The 14,652-nt window shown below is 40.5% G+C and overlaps 1 protein-coding gene across 1 annotated transcript; it reads right to left on the bottom strand.

Annotated features, from left to right (window-relative positions):
• Positions 1-603: 603 nt before the first annotated feature.
• On the bottom strand, positions 604-1,747 carry LOC136679472 (transcriptional and immune response regulator-like). Its single transcript, XM_066658002.1, has one exon. It carries the CDS (start codon positions 1,550-1,552, stop codon positions 1,250-1,252), a length of 303 nt encoding a protein of 100 aa, XP_066514099.1. The 5' UTR covers positions 1,553-1,747; the 3' UTR covers positions 604-1,249.
• Between the last annotated feature and the right edge of the window lie 12,905 nt (positions 1,748-14,652).

Raw genomic sequence — 14,652 nt, 5'->3', positions numbered from 1 at the left:
AACAGGTTTGGTTCTATAAAGAACCATTTTGCTAATATTGTTTAAATGAATATGCTCAAGTTATGGATTTTTAAACCCTTAAAAGGTTTTCCACACTCACACATCTCAAACAAAAATGGTTCCCAATGGAACTAACAGTGGTTCTCATGGCATGGCTCAAAGAACCTTGTAGCAATTTTATTTTTGTGATGTATAAGTACATACCCTGTAGTGTAAGGCAGATTTTAAACTGCATTTTTTAGAACTTTGCAGACACCCCACCTCCTGTCTGAGGAGTACACTTTCTGAAAAAATACCTCATTTCATCTCCAGGAATTATGTTCTTCTATTTTACAAATGTCTATAGTGAAAAATTCCAAATATTCAGCACTTCTTCTGGAGAAGATAGCTTAATAAGCCTTTAGGAAACAAAGGTAGATTTTCACTGTTTGTGCCTTTCATGACCAATAATATACCTCTACCTTTATTTCTGAGATTGTAGGTGTCAAAATCTTTTGGAAATCTAGTGTATACACAGTCCATCAAGATTCGTATGCTCTTTTTAATGCTCTTTCCAACGGTCACTGGAGAATAACAAGAACAAGGTGAAGACAATGAGACGTTAAATGTTAATAATTTATTGTGAAACAGCTCCAAAAAGTTGTAACAAATAAATTAGTTGCAACTGGATTCTAAGTATTAAAAATAATAATAATAATAATAACAACAATGTGTCATGACACAGGAAAACGAGGCAAAAGGTGACAACATTTACAGGCGCATTTTTATAAATATAAAACTGAGGTGTAATAAAACAGGCATGTTCTTCATCTTCTCGTAGTTACGAGGCACCTTCAAAAGTGTAATAAGAGTTTGTGTCTCAGTCTCATTGGCTTCAGGAAAAACGAAAAAAGCGCGGGAATGCCATAAAGTTCCACTCTGGCGTCATCGCCCTCGGCTCATGTGCTAGAGGGACGCGTCTCCAAGGCAACCGCGGTCAGTGTAGTAACCGCTGTAACACCGCTTCGTGAGCTTGTTCACTGTTGTCCTTCAGTAAAAGTCACGGTTGGGCTGTTTACAGGCTTTTTGCCCGTTTGCAGCGACCGTTGCATATACGTCCCCATTTTCAATTCCATCTTCGCGACAGTCCGCTGCGGCCTCGCCACTGTAACGTTAGCCGCTCCGTGCGCGCGCCCACGCACCACTGGGCTTTGTATAGATTTTGGTGAATATACAAATGTTTCAATGACTTCATCCCATGTTCCTTCGCTCAGCGCACGCGCAGAAAGCCTCTCACGGCGGCGGCGATGCGCAGGAACTTGTCTCTCTTGCGCTGCCGAAGTGCCGTGAGCGCGCGCGCCGTCTCACCGGGGTCGTGCGATGCCGCCGCCGCGAACACCGTACGCGCGCGCTCCTCTGCCTTGGCGTCGCCCGCCTTCCGCAGGAGCCGAGCGAGTGCGTCTTCGCGCACATGCTCGAAGATGTGAGCAGCCGCGCGCTTTCTGCGCGCTGTGTCGAAGCCGCTGCCGTGCACGCGGGGCGTCACGCGTCGACTCTCGGAGAATGAAGACATCGCTGCTGCGCGTTTGGTTCGTTTTCTTGTCTATTTTCTCGCGAGCTTTTGTTACGTTTGCGCTTGTATCTCGCGCTTCTTTGTTCTTTATCTGTCGGGTTTCTCTCGCGAGCCTTGTGAGCTTTGTTAGTTGGTCTCTCGCGCTCCTCTTTCTGTGCTCTGAATAAAGCTCTGAGGGGCGCGTGGCCGGTGTTGAGCAGCTGAGCGCGACGTGTGAGATTTAAAGGAATCAGGGATGACGTTACCGGCGCCAGAGAACGCCCTCTCATGGTCTCCGCCAATAGGGGCGCAGAGGACAGGCGCCAGCGTGTGCGTGTATGTGTGTGTGTGTGTGTGTGTGTGGAGGGAAGAGGAGGGGGGGGGGGGGTAAGTAGTGTGTGTGTGGAGAGAGAGCGTGAATGTTGGGACCTGTGTTAATTAATTACCAACAAAGCTCAAGCATGATGAAATTAATTATACAGTTGTTTGCAGTCTGTTCCACAAAGCAGGATTTATGACTTAGTCCCTCAGCTGTTGTTCTGCTGGACACATCTGATTTAAAGCTGAAGTTATCTCATAAACTGAGAAACCCTGCACTGTTAAATACCCCCTAGGAATGATCATGATCATTTTGTTGATTTTGTAAAACAAAGTGAATACATACATCTACATGGAACACAGTTCTGTGCCCTTTAATTACACACACAATAGCGGTGGTGAAATAATAATAATAAATAATAATACTAATAATAATAAAATAACTTTGGTACTCATTTCCAATGCCTCAGACTCAAGAAAGAAGCAGAAACTGGACACAAAGATATGCTGAAGCGTCCTCTTGCGTTTCTTCAGTGTGAAGGAAGTGTCACACAGTTTTACTCAGAAAAGAAAAACATTTGACCAGGGGCTGTTCATTTTTTAACACTTTTTTGACCAAATGACCTTTGTTTCTTTAGCTGGTTGCATTCAGGATTCTTAAAAATTTGGTGTGAACCAACCTGTTTTCATAAGTTTTTTATGGGAAAGGGCTGCTGTCTGTTTCAACCAGGACAAAGATGAATGGATATAGTCAGGAGAGAGTCATGGTTTATCCACTGTTTTCAGCTGGTTTTGATCATAGTAAACACACCCAGAGTTGCTTTAACCACAGGTCCAAAAAACACACAGACAGCATTGTCCCGAAGATAATTTCCCTGCGATTTTCTTTTGTTTTCAAATTGATGATTTGAAGTGGATAACAGGTCTGCTGACAAATTACAACGTGCAGCTCTGCTTTGCCACAACTCTTTAATCTCTGTGTTCTTTCTGGAGCTCCTTTAGCTTGACACACCCACAGAAGTCATCACAGTTCATGCTACCTACCATGGTAGGTACCTACCATGCTTTGATTCCAGCTATTCCTCATTGGTGGAATAGGGCTTCGTAATTTTGTAAATCTGCCTTGGCCATTCACACTTTGTTACAATTACAGCGGGTGGCACTGTGGCCCCAGAAGCATAGTTCTGATGTTACATAACTCCAGGTTTCTGGGGTTATGGGTTCAAAACTTGACCCCCAAGCACTGGTGTGTTCTCCCCGTGTCCACGTGGGTTTCCTCCGGGTACTCTGGTTTCCTCCCACAGTCCAAAAACACATGTTGGTAGGTGGATTGGTTATATGAAGTGTCCATAGGTGTGAGTGTGTGTTTGATTGAGTGAGTCATTGATGGACCGGCGCACAGTCCAAGATGTGTTCCTGCCTTGTGCACAGGGATGACAGGGGTAACAGAAAATTAACTGATGAATTAATATTATCATTATTACTACCAGCAGCAGCAGTAGTAGTAGTAGTAGTAGTAGTAATGGAGTAGGGTCATTAATGCTTTATTCCACTGGACATTCTGCATTTAAAAAGATTCTGTGTTGACGTTTAATTTTGAATGTCTCTCTCAGCCAGTTATTTTATCGCATGCTGAGAACATTTCTTTTATTTCAGGCTAAAGTTTACTACATAATAATGATGTTGTATCAGACATTTTTTTTGCGTAATTCCCTCCATGTGTTAAACTCTGTCAAAGGCCAAAAGAAGTCTGGGAAACTGGAGGCAGACAGCTATTCCCGTAAGAGACTGGGTGCTATAAGTGTCACCCCTCTGGTTTTCCTGACTCAGGGAAAGAGGTGTTTATCATAGAGGAATTGCTCAGATCCTGCCTCTCCTGATGTCTAGAGATAGCTGGACATTGCAACCCAGCGCTAACAAAGCTCCACGTTTACCTCTTGAGCACAACATTATCCATGGATTTCCTATTCACACCCGAGCTGTTTCTGTTTTGTTTTTAGTTTTGTCCTCTTACTGGTAGCTATCGTCCAAACAACTGATGAGGAAGGCTTGGAATTTCCAGCAGCAGGTTTGAGACCACCACGGTCATTTGTCTTGCCCCTGGAGACTCCAAATATTGTGCCATTGTGCCAGCCCGAGGAATGCCTAAGGAATGCCTGCCACTCCGTCAGTGAACACGGTCTGTCCTCAATCATATTGTTCTACTTCCTTCTGACTCTTTCTGAGTGGACGATGTTTGGAACCAGATGCCTTTCTGCAGTAGGTGTGGAAATGGACATAAGGAGCATGTGATAAACTGTCCGTTTCTTGTCCAAGACTTGTGGAGACACCAACCTCAGCATGGCCGCTTCCACCAGAGGAAGAGGAAGCATCGTCCGACAGTGGGCTTGCAAAGCCCAGCCAAGCTGTCCCTTATTAATCAAAACAATGGGAGCACTAAATTTAACCAGGGTCAGGGGTCCTGTCAAGCCCAAGAAAACCATCTCTCCCATAGCCCTGGCTGGAGCCAGAGAAAACTTCTTTGCGTCTAACTGTGAAATAACAGGGGTGACGAAAAGAGGAGAAAATTGTGTATTTAAGAATGACCATAAATCACACTTTTGTATAAGCACAAATATCAATTTCAACCACTGCCCGTAAGGACACTACAAGTGTGGAAAATAGTAAGCAAGGACTCCATAAAAGGAAGAGCAGGAAAAAAAGAAACGATAACAATGCTGTTAACCACTTATTAGAAACCCCTTTCTTTGTATGTGCACTAACTGGCCACTTTATTAGAAACACTGCCCTTGTATTTGTACTCACTGCTCTTTTCATTACCAACTCTTGCCTGATATATATGAAGCAAATATATGAAGGTGTTGATTCTACACATTCTACATTTGGTAACAGCCTAAAAAGAAGGTGTTTCTAATAAAGTGGCCAGTCGGTAACTTATCTGACCATGGGTCAGTTTCTGACCACAGAACTGCTGATTTAAGGATGGTTTTTGGTGTGATCGACCCTGCTTTGTACAGGACTGCCAAGGTTTTGTGTGTGTGTGTGTGTGTGTGCGTATGGCCTAGGTATTCATCAAATTGTGGGGACAAAAATTGGTTTACACACTCATTGTAGGGGCGTGTTGTCATTATCATGTCCCCATGAAGTAAGTCATTACATTTTACGGTGAAGGTGGGTTAAGCTTAGGGTTAGGATAGTTGTACGAGCAATTCTCCACAAAATGAATGCAATTCTATATAATGTGCCTTTTAACCACCTTCAGGTTGAGAATACACACTGCATTAGCCATCAGCGTATCAACACAAGCCAACATGTTTAGTTACAGGGGAAAATTGAATGTACTCTTCAAAGTACATGCAAGTCTGGGTTATTTTGTTACATTATTATTTTGTTAGCATTAAGGGCTACTGCAGATGTTAGGAGAGCAATGTTCTCAAAATAACATTGACCTCAGCAGGCTTCAAAAACGAGCTAAACACTATTCTCTTGTTCTTTGATCTGGTTTCATCCGTTATGCACAACTTGGTCTCAGTGTTGTCAGATGTGACCACGCTTTCCATCCCTGGAGCTGGTGACATTATTTGTCGTACTAGCCCCATTTAGAACACGATGTTAAACCGTCCATGATAATAAAATATTGACGTGATGCTGTAAAACTGCAATCATCGGCTCATTTTAGTTTATGGAAGGATGTCTTGGGGCTTTGAGTAAAATTACATAAAAGAGCCATCTGTAACAATCTGTTTGTAGAATAAATCTAATCAGCATGAGGGAGACAGATGATAGGAGGCCTGCTCTGAAATCACATTCACAATCACTGATCATACTTTTTATCACAATCTCCAGTGACACTTTAAATCAAGTTAGACTGTCCTAAATTACCCATAAATACTTTCTTGACTTCATTTGGTAAGAATTCCATTTGCTGATGCCTCACACAGAGACAGAATCATGGCCTTTCTAATATTTCACATTTTTCCTAATCCACTTGTCGGTAAACCAGGCCACACTGTGAAATAAGTTTAACATTGTGTGACATTCATATCAGTAATTTATATATAACATGAAGTACTAAAGGAATAGTCCACCAACAGCCGGCATCCATGTTCCTTGTTTCCTTTGGTTGAATTATGCCTGTAAACGACTGGTATGACGCTGCATAGTATGAACTTCTGGACATTTTTCAAGTCTTTGCATCTTCAATCACTGGGCTACTAGTACAGTCCAAGTGAATTCCTGTAAAGGCTCTTGAGTTTCTGGAGTGTGAGTTAAGTCTCAAGTCTCTGAGGGGTAAGTTGGAGATGAGTGTCAATTTATTTTATTCTCTTACTGCATAGTGCAGTAAAGTCTGTAGCTTGACTGAAGGGCAAAGTCAAACGCATGTGTTTGGAAACTTTCATTTAATTACTGCATTAAAATTCCAGTCCTAAATTAATGAAATGTGCGTTTTCTTAGGTTCAAGTTTTACAGTTCAGAAGTCTGGGTCACATCACATGTCAGTTAAGGTCAAAAAAGTTGAGTCAGGACAACATGCACTAAGTTGGAGACACACTGACTCAAGTCCTCATCTCTGCTTTGTATTACAAAAGCTTGGCAGAACAAAAACCTTTGGACAGAACAATCAGCAGGGATCTTTAATTATCTGGTAAGACCAGATTTCCATCTACCAGTAGACTGGAATCTGAACTTTATTTATGCAGAGATGAGGGGCACCTTACAGGGTCTTCTATGGTCATTTATTTGTTCTTCATATATATCATTTTAAATTTTGGGGAAATATGTATTTTGCTTATTCCACTGTAAGTTGAGAAATACCTTAGAAAATACAAGAAATGAACGAACAAATTTCAAAAATTGGAGTTCTAAAAATGATTAAAGGCACAAATAAAATATGACAACCATTAAAAAACCTATTGGACCCTCAAAATGGTCCTCATTACAAAAACAGCTTTCATCTACACTCTTAAAAAATAATGTTTCTTCAAGGGTTCTTTATAAAACCATGAGCACTTAAAGAGCCCTTTGCATGATTAAAGGGTTCTGTGCATCATGAATGATTTCTTCAGATTGATAGAGAATGTGCTATAGATGGATCCATATAGCACAAAAAAGGGTCCATCTATTGTTAAGAATTTAAACTGGCCACAATAGAAGAACAGGTTTTCGTGCCATAGAGAGCTCTTCTCTAAAAGGTGCTGTATAGAACCATCTATAGCACATTCTCTATCCATCTGAAGAACCTTTCATGATGCCAAAAGTTCTTTGAGTGTTCAGGGTTCTCTACCATTGTCTTTTCTAAGGAACCCTTGAAGAACCATTAGTTTTAAGTGTGTAGGTGAGCGTGGTGAAACTCAAGCATCATTGTTGGTTCAGATAAGGACAAGTTCAAGTTCAAGAAGTTTATTGTCATTTCAGCAGTATACAGTGTTTACAGTACACAGTGAAACGAAATAGCGTTTCTCCAGGACCAAGGTGCTACATAAAACATAACAAAACATTAAAGTGCGACTAGTGCAAAGCTAGTGCAACATGAAACAGTGCACACGCATTAAAGTGCAAAGGACATAGAACACAAAACAATACACAACATTAAAGTGCAACTAGTACAAATCTAGTGCAACATAAAACAGTGCACACACATGTCCATACACAGACAACTCCACATGTCCAACTTTTCCCTGAGAGAAGACAACTCAGCTTAATGAGTCTGAAAGGATGTCAAGCTATTAAGAAGTCCTTACTGAGAAAAGGAAAGAAGAAGACACAAGAAAAAAATCAAACAAAGAAGCACCTAGTTTTCATAGTTACACTGTCCATCGCAGAACACAGACTAAACCAAGCAGGCCTCTGATAATATAAAGCGTAATAAAAGCAAAGGTTGGAAAAATTATATACTGAAATATATATATTGTTAAGACTTCTTTGTAATTTTCTGTTAAATATATGTCTACTTTTCTCACTGACAATGAAAAATGAAGAACTTGCCCTAAATAGCTGTTTTAAATAAAATAAATAAGTAGCTTCTGCCTTTTGAACACCTTGCTCAGGCAATCCAGTGCCTCTAAAACCACAATTAGATGCATAAGGCATGTGAGCTTGAATACTTGGATGCCTCCTGGAGCTTTTCCTGGAGATATTTGGTGTTAAGGACGACAGTTCTTTAACTTAGAATGCCAAAAGCAAGCCTTTACAAGAAAAGGCTGGAAATTGCTGACTGGAAACAGAGTGCAGCAATTCACAGCCAAAAAAAAAAAAATGCCTGGAGCTACCTGCTACGCATTAGCAAATCCAACCTGTGAAAATGCATGCTACAACACCTTTCAAAGCAAAACGTGACGCAATCAGACATCTTAACAATGGGCTTGTCCTGCGATACAAAGTTGGGTTACTCAAGCTGTATGGTTCAGCTGAGCTCAGTCTCAATTTTATGCTAAATTTTATATCCATTTACATAGTTCGGAGGCAACTTCAGAGACTGCGGTATTTCTTTAGAGAAACAGTTTTCACTGAAGTATTCAGGACCACACAGAAGCTGGTTTTAATCTAGGACCAGCTTCTATAACTGTGGTCTTGATGCTGACCATTACAGGAAGTATCCATTTAAAGAATACAGCTGACCTCAGATCAAGGGGTAAAAGGATCAAATGGAGCTTCAAAAGGCACCTCGCCAAATCTGTAATGAGTGAGTCAGTCACTCTCACTGAGGCCCAGATTCCAGTCTCATTCCACTACAGTTTCTGGCTTGGTTTAAGTCCAGCTGGTGGTGGACAAGCATCCGGTAAGAGCAAATCTGTTCTGGGAAAGAGAAGCAGCTCGGGGGCCTGTTTAACATTCATTAACTGATCTCCGCAGGAGGGCCACACATTTGTTTTCAATCAGGTTTAATGTTTGGTGGAACTGTTCTTGAGTAAGCCCACGATGTCTCAGAGTTTACTGGAGAACACTGAATAAACTATTCATAACCTTCATAAAAGGGAGATTGTTATCCACCTTGACCTTTGAAATGACAAAAATAGGGTCTGCAAGTATAGGTAAATGAGAGTCATCTCTGATGTCATAGAAAAAGCAACATGAGTCCATTATTTTCTAGTCACTGACCAATGTTAATGCGGGAAATAACAAAACTAATCCTCTTTCTGGGCTTTTGCATAAGTCTGAGGCAGATGGCTGGACGGTCAACAACAATGTCTCATGGTCAATACAGCCGACACTGGCTCTCTGTCAAGTGCAAGGGGTTGCATTACTCAAACACCCCCCGCTCTCTCTCACACACACATTTGTACCAGAACTGTCCATGTGTGTGGATTAAATGACACATTATTACGCACCCACTCCGGGCACTCAGGCTTGGTTACAGATATACTTGCTAGAACCGGCTACAACAGTCTCACTCATCCCAGTGGTCCAGAGTGTAGTGTAACTGACATCCACTGGCCTGGTTCCTTTATTCAGTACCAGAACTCTTAACTGACCCCTGAGTGATGGAGCCAGTAGACACATACACACACACACACACACCTGTTTTTGTACTGTGATAGGACATGATATTATATAATTACCCCATGCTATAACTATGTCATGCATATATTTCCAAAAGAGGGAAAATTCTGTCAAAAACATTAAATTCTATTACAACATATTTACATGGGGATTATATCTGTAATTTTATGTAATTACATAAGTATTACATACATACACAACACAACCCCTCATACACACTGCTACCTGAAACCCTAAGATGATCACTGCCCACCGTATTTTCTCACAGAATGGCAAGGAGCGTCCTGAACACAGTTAATGACATCACTGTGACGTTGTGTGTGGAACTGTGAGGATTTTATTCTGTTGAGGTTAAACACCCACTGTTGTGGCAATAGTCCTGTAATGATGCATCACGGCCAAGGGAAACATGTCGTTACAACTGGTGTTTATCTCTCATCTTTGCTGTGTAAACACTTGACCAGTATACGGCTGTGTTACAAAGACACTGGTTATTCCCACAAATTACCTTCCTCTTCAGGGAAGGGGCCTTGGCTGGACACAACAGCTAATGACCACTAATCAGCTGGTGCTTTTGCAAGCTGAGAAGACTAGCACAAGGTTTCCATACTATCATGATGCCGTGGGCGGAGAGGAAAGCATGAAGCCTGCAGCAGGTCACTGACCACAGCCTGCTGGACAAACTAGCTGATTGCGTAGAGTGACGCAGTTTGCTTATTCACTCTCAGATATAAAGGTACAGCACAGCTACATTTTTGTCACCTTTGTCCTGAAGACGTACCCTTGAGGGCACCACCAGTGTGGCTATTTATTTGAGAGCGTACTTTCTAGGACAGGGTAAAACGGCAAATAATTATTCACAATATATTTTTTCAGTGTTATGATGAACAAATGTCAGTGTCAGATAACAAAACTGAACCAGTTCCTCACTGTAATTCCTCATGATCAGGGACATTACACTAACACTGTTTTTTCATTTATTATATTTTATAACTCTACATAAATTCAATACTAAAATAACTAGCCAGCTTAAAAAATGTGCAGAAATATGGAAATGTATGGCAGATGTCAAAATGATGAATATAGAAATCTCCTAAATTAGTATTACATGGAAATATTTATCTAGAGAGGGTTACAAATGATTCATTAAATACATTAATAATTTAGTGCAGTAGTTCAACTTTTTGAAGCCCTGGTCAAATTTAAACATATGTCAATTTTGGACATTTTTACATGTATCTACTAATACTGTAATTACTCTATTTTCACTCTGCCCCTCACTGTTATAGGACTAGAATTCTTGTAATAGGTGCTGACTACAAACAAGTGTAAAGAGGTTTAAGCCTTTTCTGCATATGTCAAAACAAGGAAATGGCACGCTTATCAGAAATTACTTGAATGTTTATCATCAATATTAATAGATTTTCTTAAAAATATTGTTTTTGTTTTATTGTTATTGTACACTATGCCTAGGCCTTGTGCCCTGTTGGTCACTTCAAGTTCATCAGGCGGATAGCACTATACAATACCTTTCATCTTTCAGCCAAGCATGTGTATTCACTTTATGAAAAATGACAGGATGGCCATGAAGGTGGATACTTCCATAACGAGCTTATTTCACGGCACGGTTGGTGACAACCCAAGGCCTTGCTATCCCAGCTATTGTCTTTCAGTCTGCCTCCACCACCCTTCTGTCTCTCTCTCCCGCCTGGCTTAGGCCCGGGCTGTGTTAGATTACTGGACATCTCAGTTATTTAATAGGTCCATTTGCTAGATAATTCTAGAGAGAAGTCCAGGGAGGGATAGGAGAGAGAGAGAGAGAGAGAGAGAGAGAGAGAGAGAGAGAGAGAGCACTATTGTTCGCTCTGGCCAGGGAACAAGGTCAGTGCTGCTATCGCCTGCCAGCAGCCTTCTATAAAGACAACACATATCTCTCTCTCTCTCTCTCTCTCTCTCTCTCTCTCTCTCTCTCTCTCTCTCTCTCTCTCTCTCTTTCTCTGACAGTCACTCACTCAGTGTGTGTGGGCCCCTGCCAAAGGACCGTTTAATCGACTGGTCTTTAGGGCCCAGTGCCAATGGATTATGCCAAAACGGCAACCCTTCAACTGGATAGTACCACGTGCCTGGCACTAAGCACAGAGAAGGATTGGGGAAATCATTTTAAAAAAGGGCAAAGGAAGGACATTGCTGACATACTGTAAAAAAACAGGATGTTGTAGACCTATAGACCTTAGATTATTCATAGGGGCTGCACTGCGGATTTACAGCTGTCAAAACACTATAGGTTTATAACCACAATATATACAAAGCTCTCCACCAAGTCACTGCTGTCTCAAGTCAATAGTCTCAGTGTTCTCCTCCAAGTGCGCTATCTCCAATGATGATTTGAAATGATGCAGTGCTTCTACTCTCTGGCCACTTTACACTCAGTGACCTAGGTTCACAATATGAATATGCAGACGCAGACATTAGGGGGAAGTGACCACTGCTGGCTATTCTGAGACTCTTACGGGTCACATATCCTGATTTACAAATAATTGATTAATGTTAACGTGAACTAAAAGTCAAGACATTGAATCACACACTACACCCTAACAACCTCTGTGTCCACTTAGCAACAGCAAAATAAACACTAGCAAATAGACACCCAGTGTGTGTGTTATAGTCATAACTGCAATAACTGCAACTCTTGCACAAAACAACTGGTCTTTTATTATACATCAATTCCAGAATTATTAGAGACAGGATGGATTTTTGACAGGTTGTCAGCCATTTGCATTTTTTCTTTTATTTTTTTATTTTATTTATTTTTTTATTTTTGCAGGACCTGGCATGTTTGTGTGTGTGTGTTTAATGTTTATTATATTTTGTCATTGAATACATAAATAAATCTTGTTTACTACAAATAACCATATATTTATGTGTGTATGTATATATGTTTGTGTGTGTGTGAGTGTTTCAAAAAGTAAGTGTTGATCAAAAAATATAATACACCATTAAAGTAGGAAAATGCTCTTTTCCCTCTATAGTCCATATAAGGACATTGAGCTGCTGAGTTTGTTTCTGTGATGTCACAAACAGCAGTGCATTGACACATATCTGCCTCTTCAGCCTATGGCCACACCCCTGCCTGACACAGATATAAAAAGGGTTTCAGCTTCAATACCTCTAAATTAAGCACAAAACAGAGCAGCGGATTCAGCCAGACGTCATTTAAACATGTGTCCAAAAGTTTGTAGATACCCTTTCTAATATAATTAGATATTCTAATTATCTAATTATAGATATAGTTATTTTAAGATGGGCTCTTATCTTCATAGACAAACATTAGATGACATGGAATGCCCTGGAGCAATCACACATGATCTGAAGTTCATGCCTAAGGCCGTGTCAGCTCTGGATTTTAATATAATACCATCAGGATGAGTTTGAGCTTTTATGATCTATAAACAATAATCTGAATAATTAGTTTATGCTTTTGTGGATGAATGCAATCACAACCTCACAGCAAAGTTCCAACAGTGTAAAGCCATTATATACGATCAGAGACTTTTACTGCAGTGAAAGGAGATAAACGCTGTAAAATACCCTCAGATGACCTACGGTACATAGGGCTCTGCTCTCATTCTGTGTGTGTGTGTGTGTGTGTGTGTGTTTAAAACAGCCACTGGCCTGGAGTCATGTGTAGAAAGTGGAAGCATGAGGCTGCTTAGCCTCCAGACTGGTTTAAACCGGCCGGTCAGAAAGAGGATGATTTAACTGACCGCAAAGGCCTTGGATACTCATCAGAGAGCTCAGACAATGGAGTAAAAAAAAGGGTCAGAGAGCAAACTCAGCACAATGGTGAAATCCACCCAAACTAGCTCCAGAATTAATACTCTCACAGGCTCTCAGACTGATTATAAACCCTGTACACACACTCACACTTCAAAATGGGTATTCCTGCATTTGTGGGATTTTTCCATGTGTTTCCATATAAAGGTGACAATGTTGTTGTGCTACATCTTTATAGTAATAAAGTGCTAATAAACAATAATAAACAAATTAACATTAATAAACAAATTAAGCAGTTTAAAAAAAACAACTGACCATTCTGTAAAATGTAATAATTAATCACAATTACCTTAAACAACATCTCCAGAAAATCTCAGAACAATCCTGCAGTGAAAACATAGTCAGTATAAATTTCACTTGTTTATCCAAAACTGTCTCTGTAATCAAGAGCGTTAATAGTGCATTTTTGTCCCTCATTGCTGCCCTGGCAATCTCTACAACCTCTAACTGTTTTCTGGGAAGGTTCTAGACAAGGTGTTGGAACATTGATGTTGGAACACCTGATCACGATTAGTTATTACATACCTAGAACTTACATTTCAATTCAAAATAAGGTTGGCTGCAATCTTATCACTTTCTAATTACGTTTTCTTTTTTGGAGAGCAAAAGCACACTTGGCAGTACATCTGAACATACTATAAACACAAATATATATATATATATATATATATATACTGGACAGCACCAAGTTCAATCTTTCATGTGTAACCACAAAATAAATTAAATTAAAAATGACAGACATACATATGTTTAATTGTCACAAATTATTAGGCATTTTCTGAAGCTTCTGAAGTATCCCCCCATTAGGTTTGGACATATTCATTACTTGTCAGCTCTTGTGCAACTATAGCAAACTTCAGTCAACAAGATGTTCTAAGCCTAAGCAAATATATTCCCCATAAGGTGGTAAATACACACCCCATTACAGCACCCAAGCTAATGACCAGGGGCCAGTAATCCTGCTCATGCTACAGATGCTGCAGATGTGCAATAACACTGGCATTAAATTAATTGCAGTAATTCCGCTAATCTAACAGCTGGATTCCATGGTTCACAGACACCCTGCTTTGTTTAGAAGCTACAAAATCTCACTTATGGCCCTAGTCATTTTACATGGATCATACTTCTCTCTGAATGCCATTGCAGGCCTACCCAGACCTTACAAACATAGCCAAATATTTGTGGACATACCTCATATTGCGTGACCAGCTACTTTAAGATGCACCAACAGTGTACGCAGACATGCAAGTGTACACAAATTAACCTCTATAGGAAAGTTAAAGCAGCAGCTGCACATGAGCCTACGTTTACCAGCCCCAGTGCCAAATGCAGTTTAGAGGTGCTCCCACACAGGGCTGTGAAATGGTGGAGAAAAACCAGTTGGAGTGCCAGAACAAATCATCCAACATCAGCACCTGACCTCACTTATGCTCAAGACTATTCTGAGGAATAGAAGCTGATACAGCAAC

The sequence above is a fragment of the Hoplias malabaricus genome, chromosome Y (assembly GCF_029633855.1).
Source record: "Hoplias malabaricus isolate fHopMal1 chromosome Y, fHopMal1.hap1, whole genome shotgun sequence".
In the NCBI taxonomy this organism is placed as follows: domain Eukaryota; kingdom Metazoa; phylum Chordata; class Actinopteri; order Characiformes; family Erythrinidae; genus Hoplias; species Hoplias malabaricus.
Note: the sequence above shows the minus strand (reverse complement) of the source record. Positions and strands in the feature narration are given on the sequence as shown.

Coding starts and splice junctions, on each gene's coding strand:
- LOC136679472 (XM_066658002.1), bottom strand. CDS start 1,552: ATGTCTTCATTCTCCGAGAGTCGACGCGTGACGCCCCGCGTGCACGGC.